The 20,362-nt window shown below is 42.3% G+C and overlaps 2 protein-coding genes across 6 annotated transcripts; one reads left to right on the top strand and one right to left on the bottom strand.

Annotated features, from left to right (window-relative positions):
- Positions 1–744: 744 nt before the first annotated feature.
- On the bottom strand, positions 745–13,502 carry LOC135110520 (DAN domain family member 5-like). Its single transcript, XM_064022922.1, has 5 exons — positions 13,480–13,502; positions 5,446–5,652; positions 2,948–3,037; positions 2,464–2,595; positions 745–2,245 (listed from the first exon to the last, which is right to left on the bottom strand). Exons 1-5 carry the CDS (start codon positions 13,483–13,485, stop codon positions 1,874–1,876), a joined length of 807 nt encoding a protein of 268 aa, XP_063878992.1. The 5' UTR covers positions 13,486–13,502; the 3' UTR covers positions 745–1,873.
- LOC135110523 (bolA-like protein 3) lies at positions 5,523–19,583 on the top strand. Of its 5 annotated transcripts, none has more exons than XM_064022928.1 (7): positions 5,523–5,663; positions 13,955–14,029; positions 14,135–14,427; positions 14,763–14,927; positions 16,560–16,665; positions 16,890–16,978; positions 19,252–19,583. In XM_064022928.1, exons 4-7 carry the CDS (start codon positions 14,862–14,864, stop codon positions 19,318–19,320), a joined length of 330 nt encoding a protein of 109 aa, XP_063878998.1. In that variant the 5' UTR covers positions 5,523–5,663; positions 13,955–14,029; positions 14,135–14,427; positions 14,763–14,861; the 3' UTR covers positions 19,321–19,583. The 5 variants fall into 5 exon arrangements, with proteins under 5 accessions (XP_063878998.1, XP_063878996.1, XP_063878995.1 ...); XM_064022926.1 differs by having other exon boundaries at positions 14,729–14,927; XM_064022925.1 differs by having other exon boundaries at positions 14,726–14,927.
- Positions 19,584–20,362: the final 779 nt, after the last annotated feature.

Genomic DNA, 20,362 nt, shown 5'->3' with positions numbered 1-20,362 from the left:
CTTGATGGTGATGTATTGTGGTGATTGTGAAAGTTTGTGGTGGTGATGGTGATGGCTATGGTGGTGATGGTGGTGGTGGTGGGGATGATGATGATAATAATGCTGTAGATTATTGGTGATGAGGGAGAGAATGGTAATGATTATGAGAAAGGTGATGAGTGGTGGAGAGAGAGAGAGAGAGAGAGAGAGAGAGAGAGAGAGAGAGAGAGAGAGAATAACTATTGTGTTGAGGATGATGACGATGATGATGATGGTGGTGGTGGTGAAGTGAAATGGGATTGTGAGTCATGGCCTTGGTGGTAACAAGTGATGGTGATATTGGTGGCGATGGTAGTGGTGGTGTTGACGGGCAGTTAGCGCGCTTCTGTCGTGGTGTTGCCTCTAGTGTTTGTCAGAGGCAGACATGTGATCAATATACCTCCCCCCCTCCCCTTAACACCACTACCACCACCACCACCACTACCACCACCGTTCTATCACTTGAGTCAAACCAAAAATTCAGTTACGTAATTTATCACTTTTCCCATTCGTATGCCGTATTACTGTAAACAGACGCAAAATATCATAGCAAGCATAGCGTACATACTATTTCAGATGCTCCAGAATTATTACAAGATTGACGAATGATAAAAAGAAGAGATGGGATAGTTAAAGAGGAACGAAGACAGAATACAATAGCATACAGTAGACTTTCAGATCTTCTTTGATTCTTTTTACCAATGGACAAAAAGAAAAAAACACCAATTGCTCTTGATATACATACTTTATTCAAATGGTTATACTTCTTATATATATATAGTCACTAGTGAATACCATTATTTCTAAGTATGCTTCATGTTTGTGGTTGGAGGCGGTGTTTGACTGCAAGATGTGTAGCTTTAAACGTGACATATCTTGTTTGGTGGCGAGGCGTGTGTCTGACAAATCTCCGGGATAGAAATAACAAGATACATAAAAAACAAACCATTTCCTAAAAAAAAAAAAAAAAAAACTGTGTAGAGAAGAAATTGAGTAGAAAAATTGTTATACTTATTGTAGTTCTCTCTCTCTCTCTCTCTCTCTCGGACAGATTGGGAATAAGGAAAATAGGGTTCATTTGATAATCTAACACTTTTGGTTCATAATATTTTTCATAAAGAATCTTGTCGTGAAGAAAACTGAAGTAAATATTTAGAAACCCTTGGTATTTCTTTATATATTCATCTATCATATCACTACTTATCAATTTATTTCCCTTACACAATGTGAATGAAAAGGGACAAAAGTAAGTACATTTGACAATCCCATTCCTAGAAAAAAAAAAATGCAGTTATTGAGCTCGTCCAGATTATCTTATCCCTGGAGATTTGAGGTAAAGGGTGAAAATATTGACTTAATTATCAGCTTGGAGTTACAGCCACCCGCCTGCCACCACACACTGACTGACCCGATAGGATGCAGTCACTACCCTTGCTGTCCTCTCCGAAACACCGGCTTGAGATGATCATTCATGGCACAAATGAATCTACGTACATGTTATACAAAAGATATCGCGTGTAATACAGAATAATATATTGAAGATCTGTTTTCTAGAAAGAGAGAAGGGCGGGGATAGAATGAGCGTGGTAGTGAAGTTGCTATGTTATGGTGTCTCTCCCTATAACATGAAAATACTGTTAGTGTCTCTCATGTAGGCAGTGTGAGGGTTGTGCAGGCCGTGTCGTGGCTTCCGGTACACCAGGAGCCGCGAAGAATTGATGTGAGAAGCATGAACAAGTTTCCTTTGACTCGATAATGTGAAAAAATGAACGGGAATAGAAATAGCCTCTTGAGGGCTGGAGAAAGGAATGTAGCGGAGGCATGGGAGGCTAAGCTAATATAAACATTATCCTCTCTAATAGGACATGACGACATTTGGATCCTCCTCGTCCTCATTAGTGTTGAAAGCTGGAGGTAACTTGAAGACCACCTTCCCATGGGGCCCTTGCTCGTGGTGGGGGTCGATGGAGTATGTCTTACGAAGTTCATCGAGGGAAGTTTTCGTGAATTCCAGCTCCCGGTTCAAGTCAGGCCGCTGCAGGGACTCGGGCAGCATCTTGAAGAAGGGTTCGGATACTCGGGGTTCGTTAGACGGGTAGGTGACTTCATTGTCCGTGGTGGCCTGCTGTCCTCTGGGGTGGCAAGCCGAGCAGGAGCAGTTTGTGATCATCTGTATCTTCTTGGTGACCTGGTACGTGTTGCCATACTCCTCGCAGTCCAGTTGGATCTGTATGTGACGAGGAGGAGAAAATGAGTTCTCTGTTTCATCGTCAGTAAGTACAACTCTATATATTATAAAAATCAGAGTATTGAATGTGTTGATATAATCTCTAACGACGTAATCCTCACATTTATGAATACTTTACAAACTGAACACAACTCTTTTATCATTAGCATCACAGAACAACACCCAGCGTCCCGACAATGCTGGTTCGTCTGGCTCACCGTGGTCCAGTGAGACTCCGAGGCCTGGCATGAGTCGCAGTAGTCGAGCATCTCGTCACCAGGGGTCTCTGGCTCCGTCTGGGGGACAGTGTAGCTGAAGCACGTGCCTACACACACGTTGTTCTCCATCTCCTGCAGGTAAGATTACAAATGAGTTTCTTCATACCGTCTTTCGTATTTCATTCCTTCCCTTCCATAAGATATTAGTCATGTTATTTTCACTTCTTTGTATTTTGATAAGTGCCGATGAGGAGGAGGAAGGAAGATAAATACCAGTACATACTAGATTCTAAGCGGCCTTTTACTGAATAATTACCATATCTACTGAAAAAAAATACGTGTGGAAGAACAGGATAGAACTGATAGAACATAACAAGTCCTCCTTCCCGTCCTCCTCCCCACCCCCAACCCTTTAATACGGAGGAAGGCAACCAGAAGGAACAGGAAGAAGGAAGAGGAACAAGAGAGGCCGTTAGTGGGTGACCTTGGAGGTGCAGAGGGCGTGGGTCACAATCTGGCGGATGGGTTTCAGTTCACACATGGAGTTCTGCGGGTGAAGCACGATGTTGTGGACCTGGCGAAGGGGGGAATGGAAGGGTGTAGTTAGACATGGTTCCTTCATTCGCTTATGTACTGTTTGATGAGATACCTAACCACTCCACCAACTATTTATAACTGTAATCTGCTTCAGCTAACTGCATTTCTAACTGTCTATATTTGTCTGTTTTACCTAACTAGCTAACCAACTAACTGCCTAAATTTGTCAATCTATTTACCAAACTACTGACTACTAAGTTCACTGGATCATTGTCACTCGTTAACGACTAAATACTCACTGACTAGTTCACTCGACCATTCAATCACTCAACTCACTCGTTAACTAGCAAATCAATCTGGTCAAATGACACATTCACCATATTGCTCGCTCAGTCGCTTGCTCACTCGCTCGACTTCAGTGAAAACGGGTGCTCTAATAAGAATACAGTATTGTAATGTAACTCGTGATATATAACAGCTTGGTAAACACGTAGTAAGTGCGTAAAGGGTTCTCTGTCTAGAGCGTCAAAGATATAACTGAAAACACACTTTACTCTTGAAAACTTGTGACTCCAGTTACGGAAGGGGAAGTCAGGTAGCGGTGGTGGTGGAGGTGGCAGCCTCAGGTAGGTTTTCAAGTGGATCTTATTACCAGTCGTCCAGGGAAGGTGTTGACAGAACGTCAGGTTCCTCCTCCCTCTATCCAGCCCCGCCTACATCCCTCCTTCCCTTCGCCCGTCCCTCCCATCCTCATTCCATCACCCAGTTATCACTTAAACACATATGCTATGGAGGGTAATGAGTTGCACTTCCTAATAATCACTAACATTAGATTATTAGAATAGTACGATCTGTTTAATGCACCTGCGTTAATCACACCTATATTAAGTTCTACCTTGTCATATCACACCTGGAAACACGTGTTACTCATAAATATACTTCCTGTAGAAATTTTAACTAATTAATGCCTATAAATATACATATAGTAATAAATTTACCTCCACCTGTATTAACTGGAACCGTATTCCTATTTGTGTAATTTGTAACATTTTTATTAGTACCAATTCTTCCCCCTATCTAATTAAGCATACCATTCCTACTATCACCTGTGTAACTAACTATAAACTCGCCTTCTCCCCTAACCAGTACCCGTCACATGGAGTTTAAAATAGGCTAGAAAATTTGCGCATTTAGGTGTTACTCGTCTCACTCGACCTGCTCACCTGTCTCCCGCCACCTGTTCGTTGCCACGCCACCTGTTGCCCTCCTCAGGTTTCCCAAGTTACCTGCCCTGTCTTGTCTCCTTGCCGACAGTTCTAACCTGTCACATTGTCTGAAATCTCGACCATTTACAGATTCACTTACTCATGCACTTCGTAACTCACTCACTCATTTGCTCGTTTACTATCTCACTGACCTCTTCTCAACTCACTAAGTTACTTATTAAGCCATTCACGCATTTACTTGCAACTCACTAATTCACCCACTCAGTAGTCAAGACATTCATTTACTTACTCACTCACTCACCAGTTAACTCAACCACTCACTAATTCCCAGAGCGGAGCGAAGGGGTTTTAATTTTGATTTCGCTCCGCCTGGCCCCTGCAGGGTACAACAATAATGTGGTCAGGAGCACCTTTTGGTGTCCATAGCATATAAAAATTGGGATTTCAGTCTCGGAAACACCTCCTTCTTTGTAAGTAACTTTTGACGGCTCATCTTTCTGATTTCATGCCATTTCTTCGCCAGACCTACCGTTTTGTCGTATTTTGCATATTTCGACTTACTGAGCGCGCAAAAATTGCGCGAATAATTAATTTCACATACGGGATAGCCGGTTTGGCTGACATTATCAGACTCCGCAGTGACTGTAGAATCAAGATGTATTGTAAAAACCTGACAAAACAAAAAAAAAAAAAAGGTATTACGACAAGTTGAACCGTGAAAGAGGTTAAAAGAAAATGTTTATAACATGTTTTACTTGTGCTCGGTATTTTCAACAGTTAATCATTGAATGCTGAAATATATTATTACATTAAGTTGGAAAAAGTCTTGTGAACACGATAGTTTGATCAGAATGCAGATAAATCTCTACATATTGAAAACACAGCGTCATTTACAGCAACATGTCACTCGCCCCAACAATCACGGCGGTGCGACACGACGTGGAGTGTGCAAACGGGCTCCGTATGGAGGTCTGCGAAGCGTCAAAAAATTGGAACCTCCCAGCCGCTGTGGGAAGGTCCTCTAAGTTGCTCCGCAGCTTAAAACACCTATTACCTGGTCAACTCATTCACTCTTCCATTAGCTTATTCATTCACTCTTCCACTAACAATCGTTAATTCATGCTTCCCATCCACCCCCAACCGTCCTCCCTTCCTAATTCACTCATTCACGCACTCATTCCCCATAAGACACCCCGCAAAACACGCTAGAGGCGCTAACCTTATGGTGCCTGGAGGCGTGTCGGAGGCGAGGCACATCTAGGTTTTCCTCCTCCAGGGGAAAGACATCGTTATGGGACCTGCGGTGGGCGCCTGGGTGTGGCAGAGGCGGGGGCGCGTCGGGCTCCTCCTCCGGGAATACATCGTTGGTTGCCGTCACCGCCGCAGAGGCAGCCAGTGCAGACAACACCCACACGCGGCTCCACATCTGCGGAAGAGGTGAACGTTTAGTGAGGTATCGTGGTAGTGTTATGTGTATAAGAGTGTAGTAACAGGAGTGTTAACTTTGACGATCTCTGTGTGGGTTTCTTGTCTGTTTCTTCAGTTTGTTTCTGCTGCCACTACTGCTGCTACTATTACTACTACTACTGCTGCTACTACATCTTTCCTTTATCAGGTGTCAACTTACTACTGCTGCTACTACTACTATTACTATCACATCTTCCCTTTATGAGGTGGCAACTTGTAAGACTTTTTCCTAGCTTTTCACTCATCTCCTAAGTCTGCAAATCGTGACAATATCAAAATTTCCCCATTACTACGCCAGGAACGAAATTTCCTTCCCAATCGTTCATCATTTCGTCTTGAGCGCCATATTTTGAAATGCTTCTGCGCCACACCCCGACTATTTTCAAAAGGCTCTAGTTGAAGTTACAAGGTTATTTTTTTAATTGTGTTTTCACGGTTCTAGAGACAGATTAACAAAATTTCCACTTTCTCAACAGAAGACACTTTTGAGAAGCCGACTAATCGTCTCTACGGCCTTTGAAGCAAACCGTTTCACGCAGTAAATTATCAACTCATTTTCGGTGGAAACTGTAAAGAAAATGGGAAGAGTCAATAACGCCAACGCTCTCCACTGCTGCTGCTCGCGACCCGTTTTCTTCACCACGAGAGGGAGAAACTCCAGTCGCTAAATAATGCATGTGATTTGAGAGAAAATGTTTAGACTTTGGGTCGGCCCAGCTAAACGCTCTGTTGCTCCTGTGTGTGTGTGTGTGTGTGTGTGTGTGTGTTTTCTGATAATGCAGCGTTCGGTCCGACTCAAAATAAATAAAATGCAAGATAACATGGTCGCAGAGAGAGAGAGAGAGAGAGAGAGAGAGAGAGAGAGAGAGAGAGAGAGAGAGTATTGATAAACGCCAAGGAATTATCTTCGTTTCGAGCTGACTCTAAATGTTTTATCAGTGACAGCTGTTGAGAGATTTTTGAACCGCTCGAGATAAAATGCGAGAAATTAAACTTTAACTTGAACACACACACACACACACACACACACACACACACACACACACACATCATTCATCTGTACAAAGGAAAATTCATGTAATATATAGAAGAATTTATTGAAGTATAAGAGAAATATACAAGTAACTTTGGTGTATGTAAGGAAGAATTTTATATACGTAAGGAAAACTTGTGTATACAGAAAAAAATTCGTGCATATAAAAGAAAGTGATCAATATACGGGAAAACAGAGGTAAGTGAAGGAAAAAAATGAAAATATAGACCATAAAGCAGTACAGTAGCCAAAATATCGCTTAAGATACTAAATGAACCAGGAATTCTCAAGTAAAATGTACGTGAGATTGAGTCAACGAGTGTTTCGAAACTGAATAAGTCTCTCTCTTTTCGTCCCTCCACCTGCTTCTCTATCTACCACACTTCACCACACTCCACCCTCTTTCCTCCTCCTCCTCCTTCTCCTCCTATCCATACTTAGGAAAATTTCAAAGGTTAATAAAGGTGTTAGGAGTAGTTTGACGAGTTTGTTCTTCAGGGAAGGTTAGGAAAGGTACAGTAAGATCAGGAGAGGTACCAAAGGGCGTAGACGAGGCAGATTCTTTCATTTGTGCATCGGGTAGATTGACCAAGAAAAAAATACAAATAAAAAAACACTCGTACGTTCTCAAAAAGATAAAAATAAGTAGGAAACCCGAGAGAAAAGTTATAGTTTTGAGGTTAGTATTGTTAGTGGAGTTAAAGGTTAGGAACGAAGAATACAAGTGAGGCAGGGTGGTTAATCTGCTACATCTGTCAGCCCCATCCATACCCCGCCCTTTCCTTCCCCTGGCCCCATATCACCGCCCCTGGCTCACCCCAGTGCCTCCTCCTCCTCCTCCTCCTCCTCCTCCTCCTCCTCCTCCCACTTCCACATTCCTCCATCTCCCACTTAGCTCCCTTCCCACACACTCATCACTTCCCCTCCACGCCTCTATCCAGTCCTTCTACCCTCAATTCACTTTTCCTTCTCATTCTCTCCTTTCCTTTCATCGTTCCTTACCTTCTTTCCTGTCCTAATTTTTCTACCAATCCTTGCTCTCTACGCTCTTCCCTATCCTTACTAAGCCTCCATCCACTCCTAAGTCCTCTATTCATCCTTGCCCTGCTCTTCCTTCCCTAACTAACGCCCCCCCCGCCCCATATACTTCTCTATCCATCATTTTCCTCCTTTCCATCCCCTAAGTAATCTTCCATCAACTCCTTTATTCATCCTTGCCCTAATAATTCCTTCCTTCCTTCCTTCCCTGCACTCGCTTCCTTTACTCACTTCACCTGTCAGCTCTTAACTCCACTCACCTTTACCCTTTACTCCCTCCCTTCCTTGCCCTAACTAAGCTTCCCGTGTCCTTATCTCCCAACCTTGCACTCCCAGCACGACCTCATCCTTGTCAGCCTCCTCTCCTTTCCTTCCCTCAAACATTCATTGCCTCCAACATTCCCTTTCCTCTTCACTTTCCTGCCACGATGCTCTCTGCTCTACATAAGCCAGTCTAAGCGTCTCTGTATGTGTTATTACTCTTTGTATTCCTGTAGTGTGGCTCTCTGTCCTGTCTCCTCTGTTTTATCTCCTTTTCTATCCTGTGACATCTCCCCTGCCTGTGACTACCATTTTCAGATCCATAAACCTACTTCAGTCTTTTTCCTTCTTTAACGACAGTCGCCCTTTTCATCTAGACACCGAGAGAGAGACAAAAACACAGAGGCGCATTAAGAACCAGTGTTGTGTTGCAGGAAGCCACTGGAGCCACATGCAGGGAAAAAATTTAGAAAATAAATGAAAAACAGGTTTCCTTTGGAGATTTTGTTACTGGCGAGGATAAAAGGCGTATGACACTGCCACCCCAGGACTCCCCACTGATGCTGCGAGTGGTGGTCCTCTATTCCTATTCCTTAACATGTCCTTTCCTTGTGTTTTTCCTATTCCTGTCCTTAACCCATGTCCCTTTCTCCTATTTCCTTGTCTTTTTCTTCTCGTCCTCGTCTTTAACTCTCTTCTCCTTCTAGGCTTTCCCTTGAACCTGTTTCCTCCTGAGCATTTCTGTAATCATATCTTCTATTTTTTTCTTAGCCTTGTCTTCTCTTTCTCGTCTTTTCCTACCTCCTTTTCTTCGCCTTTCCTTATCACTGTTTCCTCCTAATCCTTTTTATTGATATCCTTATCTCATCGTCCTCGTCCTTTTTCCTTGTACTTCGCATTTCTATCTCCTTGTCATTTCCTTACTTTGTCTCCTAAGCCTGTCCTTACTCTTGTCTCTCCCTCCTCTTGTTTCCCCAATCTACTCCTCCTCCAACTTTTCCTATCCATGTTTCCTCTTCATCTTCTTTACCAGTCCTCGTGTTCTAATCCTTCCTTGCCCCCGTCGCCTCTTCGGCCTTTCCCTACCCCTGTCCATGTCTCCTCCCTTGACCACCACCTGACGCATGGCTATTTTTAGAAGCTAAGGTACCGTGCAATACATTCACAGACTCGCTTCCCTCCATGCCTGCCTGCCTGCCTCCTGCCCCTTCCCCCTTCCCCCTCCCATCTCCTCCCCAGGCGTGTAAAGTAAACATTCCAGTCTTGTTCGTCACGTGCGATTCGTTTTTTTTTTTTTTTTCATGGTGTTTTTTTTCTTTTCGCCTGATAGAATAGAATGGAGTTGTTGTTGTTGTTGTTGTTGTTTTACCGCTTCATTTATTAGTATTTTTCTTATCTGCTTTTATTTACTGTGTGTTCTTTTCATTCACAAGTTTTTTTTTCTTCACTTGTAAGCTAATTTTCTTTCTTCAAAAGCTGATTTTCATTTTCCCCATTCATACGGTTACGTTTCTTCTTTTCCCTTTATTTGGGGACACTTCAATTCATAGACCAATTCTACATTCATTCTCAAACTACTACTACCACTCAATTTCCAGTCTGACTTTTCCTCTTTCTCTTAATTTACACACATTTTTCCTCTCCTCCATTCACAAGACGAGGTAATGTTTTCTTTTTGCTCCTGAGTCTTGTATTGGGTGCCTCCCTGAGTTCCTCCGCGCTCCTCTTCGCGTCATAACTCATTCTACCAATCAAGGGACTCTTCTGGCCTGACGCTATTAATCACGGTAGGCCAGCTCGCCACTCAAAGGCCACCACGTCATAGCCCTCCAGCCAATGACGTGTGAGGGAGCCATTTTCTGCTGCATTGCGGTGAAAGTGAAGGACGGTGGTAGTAGAGCGGCTGGCGGTCACTCATTTCTCCCTCGGCATCACACGTCATGACTCCCGCGGTGACGAGCGAGGGGCGGGAAGAGAAGTGATGCCAACCAGAGATTAAACCCCTGGGAATGTGGAAGAAGAGACTCCTATCTCTATCTTTGAAGTATGTTGGTATATCTGCTGTATATTATTGCCCGTTGCGTATGCCTATAGTAATCTTTCGTCCTGACTGTCTGTCATAATGCCCTGTATTCTGAAACGCTTTGTTATCTCTTTAAGGACTGTCTTCAAGAGCCAATAAGATAGAAAAGCTTTATTTCCTCAAAAGGACTACGTATTCTCAAGGGCCACGGAGATTATGTGTTAAGTTCTCATAAATCTTTTGTCTCGTTGATGATCCAGATTTCTCTTTTAATCAAATCTTCACTAGAATCATGAAAATACCCTTTAGAACCCCATCAGCTTCCACTAACCACGCCTACACCCCAAAAATTTCATGAAAACACCCTTGAGAACCCCATTAATTTACACTAACCACGCCTACGTCCTCCCAAAATTAAGGCGCCACACCACACCATTACAGACGCGCACATCCCTTCAACCAGCCAGTACACCAAAACTCAACAACCACGAACCATTTCATCCCCCGCCACGTCCACTACTGCAGAGGGGAGGGCCAGGGGATTCAGGGAGCGAGTAAAAAGCGTCCCAACTGGTTCTTTAATCCTATATAAACACTTCACTTTCTTTAGATCCGTTGCGTTTAAGCCTCTCCATCGGAACTCTTTATACCGAGGCGTGGTGGAGGGCCCGCGTAGGTAATTCGGTGAGCAGAAGGGATAATCTAGACAGCGCGAGGTAACGAAGGGCAGTTGGGAAATACAAACAGTTTCATAAGTAGTGATCCAAATATTTTTAAGGAGGTTTTTTTTTTTCGTGTTGTGCATTATATTATGTTGTTGTTGTTGCTGTTGTTGGTCCCGTTATTATTGTTATACTTATTGTTATTATTATTATTATTATTAGTAGTAGTAGTAGTAGTCGTAGTAGTGGTTCTCTCTCTCTCTCTCTCTCTCTCTCTCTCTCTCTCTCTCTCTTATCGGCTTCTTACGTCGATGTACGGTACTTAATTATAGAGCTTCAGAAATTGCTAACTTCAGCGCGCAAGATAAGTTGAACGTCTATTTTCATAAAGTTATTATTAATCTATTTTTATATGATATAACTCTTACGGTAGTACTTTTTATTGACTTTTTTATCTGTCTTTTCTCCGTCTAATCTGTCTAAATTTCAACACGATCTACACAAGAAACAGACCCTTGCTGATGCATTAGACAGAGCTCGTACTTCAAAACATTTCATTCTCTCATAATGATTATTTTCAAAAGCCACTGAGATGTTTAATCAAGTTATCGTGGCTGTTTCCTCCATTGATGCTGCAGAATCCTAATCAGACTAACACCAGAAAGAACACACACCCTTGATAACCCCTAATAACTTCCACTATAGGCTGTCAAAAGTAATCGAGATAGGACACCGCTGCGTTAGAGATCCGGTCCGTGGCTGTTACAATGCTGATTAATCTTCTGTCCCTCACTCCCTTGCCCAATAAGGTAAACACGCGATGGATGTACTGGTAGCAACAGCCTGAACGAGTCCCAAGTGAAGATAAGCTTAGCGCAACACGGAGATACATTGACTCAGTGCTGCATGGGCATGTGTTAGTGGAGGTTAGAAGTATAGCCAGCTTGGTATCATAAATTCTGTCAACGACGCAGCTCTATCGCCCACTGCATCCTCCTGAAAGCAAGGTGATTGATGGTGTGTTAAAACTGTGGCTTAGTGTATTTGCTTCCTCTTCGTTTGTAGCTTTTGACTTTTTTTCTTTTATATTATTTATTTTAGCGTTTCTTTAGTATGTTTTGGTCCTGAAATCGTGTTTTTATATGTTTATTTTCTGTTATTTTTTATTTATTTTTTTTTTTTTTACATTTCCTATGTATTATTCACGTATTCTGCGTTTTTTTTTTTTTTTTTTTTGTAAGATTTTGTCTGGAAATCGTGTCTTTTATACGTGTGCTTTCTCCCCGTTTCTATCACAGTTTTTTTTTTCATATATATATTTCGCTGATGCATTCCTTCTGCGTGTTCGTTTTATATTCTATAATCTTTATCATTTAAAATTTTCGGAAAGGATTGCTACGGCATCAGGTACGATTGTCTGTATGATTTATGGCTGTCCTGTTTACTCTTTCTTGGAAGCGGCACAACGACAGTATTCTTTAGTAAACACCCTTAGGAAAGAACAACACAGACCAGTGAGAAAAACTGTCAATTCTTCTACACAATTCATTGTGTTTACGGGAGATGAGATCGAAATCTGAGTGACTGACTGACTAACCGAGCTATTGATTGATGTAAGGTGTCGTAGCAATGGCATCTTTCGATATCTGAGAGCAAACAAACAGGCATTGTGTGTGTTGTGGTGCGGACAACAGAGGCAGCTTGGCCAAGGACAGACAGGAGGCGGGAGGGGCGAGGGTGACAGCAGCGGAGGAGGAGGAAGAAATCCCACGTCTTGGCAGCTTTATCTGACTGGCGGGGATTATAATTGGGTTCACCTGGATATAAAAGACGGGAGAAGTGGTCGATATTCTGCTAGCGAGTGAATAAACAAGTGGTAAGAGTGAAGGTGAGGGAAAGTCGGCGACAAGCATCCTCCTCTTCATACTGCGTGTCCATGAAGTTTATGAGACACGTGGCAAGAGTAACAAGACTTTTTTTGCGCCGCAATTAACGATAAACGATGACAACACTAACATCAAGTCGCGCAGCTACAAGAACACGTGTCGCGGAGCAAATTAAGTATAAATACTGCATACGACCGTACGCAAATCTGGAGGAAGAGAAAATATTAATCAATCGCAGCGTATTACACCTCCTAATAATAAACCTTTATGGAATTATATGAAGAATTAGCTTATATTAAAAGCATCAGCCCCCAGCCCCTTTTTTAGTAAACGAGTGTGAGTTTCTTAAGGCTTTTAACTCTTTGTAGGATTATTTTCTTTTGCAGATGCCGCAGGAATTGTTACTTGGGCTCTCTTGTGTTTTTATATTGATGTAGAATACGTGTTGAATCATCAAAACCCACTTGAAGATCTCAATATTCACTAAAGCCTGTGGATAAGCGGAGGAAATACTTGAGAATACCATCTTTACATATTAAGTACATCTTTTCCTCTCCACTCAGTCAGGACGGGAACAATCACTTCTACAGGCTTCTCAATAAGTGCTACTTTTTTTTATTTTTTTATCCTGCAAAGTTAATAATATCGGCCTTAGAGCGCCTTAGACAAGAAGGACTGAGGGAGCGGTGAGAAGGTCAGAGTGAAGACAGGAGACCGCGTCAGGACATACACATTCATGTCACACTTTTACCTACAGACGCTACTGCTGACAACCTCTCTCTCACTCTCTCTCTCTCTCTCTCTCTCTCTCTCTCTCTCTCAGTAAAGGCACACCCATCATTTACTAATACCACTGACAGGTTTCCTTTCCTGATACTTTTACCGTCATCCTGGGGGGTGCTGGGACCCATATAACCGTAGCCCGTTTCCTGGTGTCCCCCAAGCCATGAAAGGTCACTCCTTACTTAGCTCGTCCGCCACCATGAAGGTAAAGAGGCCTGGACTTGTTTTTTACACACACGCACTTATCCAGGAGAGAGCAGCTTAGACGTGATATGCATGATAACCAGATAAAAAAAAAAATCCTAGTGGGGTGATTTTCTGGTAATTTTCAGGGTTTTCGAGAAGGATATGACTCACTGCACCACAACGCCATTTCCACAGGAAAAAATTATGCGTCTCGTGAAGGAAACTGGAACCACAGCGCACAGACCACAGGCAAGGCACATTCGAAAAGCCTGTTTCGCGAGGAGGGCGGGGAGAAGAGGCGGTGTAATGCCTGCTTCATGCAAATTTTCTCTCTGCGTCACCTGAGAGATGCTTCTATTTCCAGTAACATTCATTTTCCATCCCCACAGCACCATGTAATTCCGAGTACAGGTGCACAGGCCCACACTTTCCCCAGCCACCGCGGCATGCCAGTAATAACGCAGGTATGTAGCTCTTTCTCCATGTCTTCAAGAATTTCCATCACTGTTTTCTCTCACGCAGATGCTTTGGATGCACTCCTCTGGTAATCCTGCATTCACACTGCTCAGGTCTCGTCCCCTGTCCCACTGATCTGATCGAGATGCAGCCGCTGTGGGGTCGGGAAGGGAGGAGGGAGGCACGGAGGAAGGCGCAGCGAAGGCAAGTTACCTGATCAAGTTCTGGTGTCGCACTGATGCCCGAGTGCTCGCTGCTCAGTGTTGGGCATCACACAAGACCCGCTCCGCCTCCCTCGCCTCCCTCAAGCCACCCCCCTCTTCCTTTAGCTCCATTCCGCCTCCTGTCCCCCCCGTCCCCCTTGACCACTCTCGCCCTGAGGCAGGGCCGCTGACAGCATTGCCAGGTAAGAGATGAATCTGAAAATAATTCTTGAAAAATAGTTCAGCGAGGAACTTCCAAGCTTTATGATGTATATGTGGTCATTTGTACATACACTGAACTTTTAGTAATGAAGTGCAGTACTCTTGAACTTATACCAGAATTTGACATAAGCGATCGCAGACAAACCTAGGAGTGTTTTACTTAACGATATATTCCACACGCTGATCCACCCTAATAGAGGCACCCCTAAGCTGATATGACACATAATCTGCATTACATTAGTCTCTGACTAACCAATGGAAGAAACCTTATTCTTTCAGTAGATTTAGAAAGAATACTACTGCTTCAACCTGAAAGGTCCTGCCCCGCGTGTGGCAACAGTGTGGAGGAGAGAACGAGGGAGGGGGGCACGTGCTACGGCAGACAGATACACTGGAAGCTGGCGGCTAGGCAATCATGACTCTACCTTGCTTGCGAAGACTACTGCTGTCTACACTGAGGCCGCAGGTGAGTTTGGAAGATGTGAGTGTTATGTTAATGGTTCCTGAGTGGCGAGGCAGTGGCTGGGACGGGTGTGGTGGAGTGGTGGTGAAGGGAAGGCTGGGTGGTGATGTAAACAACTGCTGGCCGCGCATAGCAAATGGTTACACAAGCCCGGTTGGTGAGATGTTGTGATGCCCTGGCATTGCTGAACACACAGGTACACATGATGGGCGGGCATGGACGCTAATGTAAAATTTTGGGGTAATTCGTCTTGTAGGGCCTTGCCACCGTGTGTCCAGCCAGACGAGGTAAGGGAGGGACAGGCTCAGAGGCCCCAGATACCTTGCTGCTGTCAGGCAAACGGGCAGCACTATCACGAGGTAATGATAATTGACTGGTTAAGTGTATCTTTCAGCAATAGAAATTAACTAGAAAATTTTCAAAAAGGAAAAACGGCACGCAATAGTTAAGTAGGTGAAGTAGAACATATTTTAAAGAGAATAAGTCTTGACCCTAAGTGTTACAGCAGACACTGACACTCCTCAATGGCATGGGCGCTGATGTGATATGTTTGTGATAATATTTCTGGACTATGAAGATAATATTTCTGGACTATGAATATTAACCTTAGTCTATTCACTTCCAAACAATGGCTTAATTTCTGTGGAATGGAATATGTAACTTTTTTTCAAACTTGTGATCTAATCAATGAAGGGATCAATAATGAAATCAATGAACTAAGTTTAACCCAACCTAGCCTAGCATTCAGATGAAAATGCTGACATTAAAACACTATCACCCTTTGTCATGGTCAGGGCATGGACTCTAATGTGATATTTTGGGGTACTATTACTGAAGATATTGATACTGTTGTGGTACCCACCACTCACACAGCTGCCCTCAGCCAACCGGCCAGTAGTAACACTCTTAACCAGTTAGGCAGCAACTCACAAAGAGGAGACATCATGATAGCAATGAAGGTGGACACAACTCACACACACAGGGATAGGTGTAATTTGAGAATGATTATCAGCAAGCACACAAATAATATTGATAGGAATAGTATACACAAGCATTATATGGTAAACCATTCTGCAAGGATAGATAAGGTCTTAACTTACAAATTTTCAGCAAGCTGTATACTTCCAACTGATTGTATTTTAGGGCACTTTGAGAATAGTTGTTAACCAGGCCAGAAATTTCATTGATGCCAGGGACAGTGTATTCCTGGTGTTGACGGACCACAGATTGTTGTGCTGGGTTAGGGAAGGTTTAATTAAGCTGGGTTTCATTGAAGATGGATTAGCTTAGTTTGTTACATTTGTGGATCTGATGAATGTAATATGTATTTAGTAAAATCTACCATTCATAATAAGGTTATGTTTATCAATATATTTGACAAACAATGCAATGTTTTTTTTTCAACTCCTTCTTAAGATGACCTGTGATATAGATTTATTTTTGGCTTGTCCCTCCTTTACATTCACCTACTTCTAAGTACAAGCCATTTATCTCCTCTAAATCTTTCTGATACTATTTCAGGGACATTACCAGAACAGTAGAAATAAAATACAAGTACTTTTTGGGACATTTTAATGGAAATTTTTACATTTATATAAGGATAGAAGTTAGTCCTTGATGGTGAACTAATCTGCCTCTATCTGGTGACAGGTGAGGTGGCTTTGTGAGTCAGCAGGGCCAGGATCCACCCGCCTAGTTACTCTTCTCAAGGAACGCTTCCCGCAGGCGACGGCAGTTGAGGTAGAGGACATCTCAGGTGGGAAGAGCAAAGGATATTTTTGTGTTTTTCTGCCTTGTCATTTTTGAAGGGCAGGTTCCATGTTCATTTAGTTCATATATTGTCACCTGATGGCATATTGTAGTAATCTTTTGCAGTATATAAAATTCCATCTCAATTATCATCACACAATGACAAGAAAAGAATTGTGAATACCTTTCCACACTAATTTGCCAACACACTAAAATTATCTCATTCTGCAGGAGGATGTGGGGCCATGTATGAGGTGTGGGTTGAGGCACCAGACTTCAAGGGCCTGTCCAGAGTCAAGCAACACAAGCTGATCACAGAGGTAACCATCTGTGGGCCATGTCACAGTTTCCAGGCTGCTCTCTCGTCTTTGTCTCTCGAGTCAAGCTTTGTCACTAACAAATGTGGAACTGAAGATTATTTCATGTGACTTGCTTGTAGCCATTACGTTGAACAAAAGAATGATTTGATACTTTTGTTCAATGTAAAGGCTACAAGTAAGTCACATGAAATAATCTTCAGTTCTTCTACATGGCTGAGGCTTAACCACATTTGATAAAGCTCCCTTTCCCATATCACTAGAGAATCAGACTCATTATCAATTTGCATTTAGTAGCATATTTTCACTTTTCAAATTAAGGCTTAAATGTTTAGTGATGAAGTGCAGTAGATAAAGTTGTGGATTGTTCTGAGATTGGATAGGCTTTCAAGTCCACTCATTTTCCCACAGCATATGTGTAGTTAGGCATTGGCTTGCACACTACAGGTATTGCATCTCCTTTATTTTGTACAGCATTGACTTGGTTTCTTGATCAGTGGATAGAAGAATGATAGATGATTGTTTTAGTGACCAAGAAAAAAGTTTGTCACAGATCGACCTGAAAATGTTCATATTGCTCTAAGTTGTTCTGTGTTGTAGTATTGTTTTTTTTCCATGGAATTATACCATAAATAAAAGTAGTGGTATGTGGTAAAGTTCTGAACAAAATTTATATTATTAGCTTTTAGGTGAAGGAAGAACGGAAGGGTAGTGAGCAGCTTTTATTCCATGCTGCAGGCACAACACAATGAGGACAAACATGCAGAACATGCCACCAGCTTAAGATAAAAACTGTTCACCACAGCTCCTCTCTGCCTCTGTCTAGGTTTGAATAGCACCAGTGTTCAGAACTTTGCCATCACATACCTAATATTTTTACTTACAATAATTCCATGAAAAGTAACAATTTGTCTGTATAAACATCTTCAGGTCCATTCATGACAATACATTATCATTGTTATATCCAGGGAAGAGAAGAGAAAATGCTGTAGTGCAGAGGTAAAATGTCTAGGAGCCTATAGGAGTAGTAATAAAAAATAATATTTTAAGGATTGTTGAACCAGGGGCTGGTGACAGATTTCCATGCAGTGGGTGCTGTTTGTTCCTTCCTCTGACTCCTGCATCTTGCTTCTCTCTCTTCCTTCCCCTGCATCATCTGTGGATCTTGTCTTCCTTCTTCTGCATCTCCTCTGCGTCTTGGCCTTCTTTCCCCCACGTCTTCACTGCATCTTGACCTTCCTGCACTTGCATCCTGACTGCATCTTGGCTGCTTCCCTTCACCCATGTCTTTGTGTCTTCACTAGTAACATTAGCAGCAGTGAAGGTGGTGTTTGTAGTAGGGAGTTAATTGTCAATTCCTTCCTTTTACACAGCAGAGTTGTTCATAATACTTCTCGGATGCTGAGCCAATGAGCAGGTTGCAGACAAGGGAGGGAGGAGCTACAGCCAGCAGTAGTTCATTCCTGTACTTATGAATTAGTTTAATGGGTTAGGTTAGCCTCCTCCTTCATTCTTTTTTATGCCACAATGCTCAAGTTCCTGTACTGGTCTTAGTCTCATCCTCCAGCACACCCATCCTGACAAATGTATCTTGGCCTGTTAGCTTCAAGTGCAACCCCTTAAAGTCAGCAATATCTCAGCCAATCCTTTGTTCTTTCAACTATCCTCTGTCTTCTGCTTTCTCTCTTCCTGTCATGCCTTTTCCTCATCTATCTCCAAGACATTCTCACTTCCAGACAAAAATTTGACCTACCTCAATCACATTCACTGGATTGAGGGAGGTGAAGATTTTAGAAGAAAATCTTCACCTCCCACACTGCATGATCCTCATAGAAAAGTTACATTTTCACTTGTTTTGGTTTCTTATGTCGCTCCTTGGATATCACCAACCAGGACTGACTGCAAAAGTTTAATGTCATTAGCAGTAGGCAGTAAATGCTCTACAGTATGTCCTACAGTCTATGAATGCACTTCATTACATCAGTATATATGAAAGCTCATAATAAGAAGGCTCTTCAAAACTGTTATGGTGGTGCAATTATTGGTTTGTGCTTTATATATATACATTAGTGTCATCTAATTTGTGTGACATTGTCAAGTTCAGTTACAGAAGCTTGCTTACATAGAGATTTTATTTATGGATAAAAAAAAGTCTAGATGTACTAGCTTGCATGATCTGAGTTTAATGCAACTCGGGTCACTAGACAATAGATATCTAATTGATATCCGTTACAACTGGACTTGTACTACAGTCTGATTGATACTTTGTTTTGCAGACACTGAAAGTTGAAATTCAAGACATGCATGGCCTGCGCATCACCACTACACTGCCCGACACAACCTGACCTCCTTCACCTACACCCTGCAGTCTGTCAGAACTAGTCATTCCCCCTTCCTGGCCTCTGAGGATCTCATGGATCATAGGGCCTCTGTACAGTACTTACAATTATCTTGTTTGAAGATCATGGTCTTCATTGAGATTACTTTATAATTTTGTTCATAATTGATTTTATATAACTGTATATAAGAGAATATAATACTGCCTTTGTAAATGTAGTGTGGACGACTGTAATGATTAACATCTTTATTAATAAAAAAAAAATTCAAATACCTGTTTTACTTTGTATCCTGTCCTTTTAATGTAAAGCAGCCTGGTGGTATATAAGTATGTCTGACTCACATTCAAGAGCTCTTTGGGTTCCAATCTCAGGCCAGGTTGAGGTAACTAGTTTCAGGTTGCAGCTTCTCCTCACCTAGTAGGCAGTAAGTTGAAAATTGTCATGTATCCCAGTAGAACCATGAAGTAGTTAGTAAATCCTGTCCCTCCTGTTTATGTCCACATGTGCTTTGTGCAAAAGACCAAGAAATGGTTTATGCCACACCCTTAATATATTAAAGATTTATTACATTAATATATAAAGATTAAGTGGTAAAAGGCATGAAACCTGTTCCATAAAACTGCATTAATGAGGTGAGCAGGCAACACACAGTTCCAATGCAATTGTACTTCACCTTTACACACTGACCTACATCTCTTGTTATCTCTACATAATGCAGTCCCTCACATTCAAAACCCTTCACCAATAACACATAGCTAGTAGGCCATGCTGTTAAGGATCCATCACGGGGAGTCACCATGACACAGTGCTGGGGTTTGGAGCATTGTCAGCCACACCTGCAGGGTTTAATGTTCATCTGTCTTGTGGACCACACACTCCCATGTGGTGCCATATGATTTTATTGCCATGACAGTGTTGAGCCACTGCCACATCACCACAACTATCAACCATCATCCTGTAAACAGCAGCACAGTGTATAACAATCTCATCAAATGTAATGTTAATAATTAATTAATAACTGGCAGCTAGCAAAAAAAAAATAATAATA

This window comes from Scylla paramamosain, chromosome 20 (assembly GCF_035594125.1).
Source record: "Scylla paramamosain isolate STU-SP2022 chromosome 20, ASM3559412v1, whole genome shotgun sequence".
Taxonomy (NCBI): Eukaryota; Metazoa; Arthropoda; class Malacostraca; order Decapoda; family Portunidae; genus Scylla; species Scylla paramamosain.
This window is presented reverse-complemented; position numbering and strand designations above follow the sequence as displayed.

Excerpts from the sequence above, each read along its gene's own strand:
- LOC135110520 (XM_064022922.1), bottom strand. Across the intron at positions 3,038-5,445 it reads ACGCCTCCAGGCACCATAAG|GTCCACAACATCGTGCTTCA; the intron begins GTTAGCGCCTCT and ends CCCCTTCGCCAG. Across the intron at positions 2,246-2,463 it reads CGGAGTCTCACTGGACCACG|ATCCAACTGGACTGCGAGGA; the intron begins GTGAGCCAGACG and ends CGTCACATACAG.
- LOC135110523 (XM_064022928.1), top strand. The coding sequence starts at position 14,862 with ATGACTCTACCTTGCTTGCGAAGACTACTGCTGTCTACACTGAGGCCG. Across the intron at positions 14,928-16,559 it reads CGCAGGTGAGTTTGGAAGAT|GTGAGGTGGCTTTGTGAGTC; the intron begins GTGAGTGTTATG and ends ATCTGGTGACAG. Across the intron at positions 16,666-16,889 it reads TGAGGTAGAGGACATCTCAG|GAGGATGTGGGGCCATGTAT; the intron begins GTGGGAAGAGCA and ends CTCATTCTGCAG.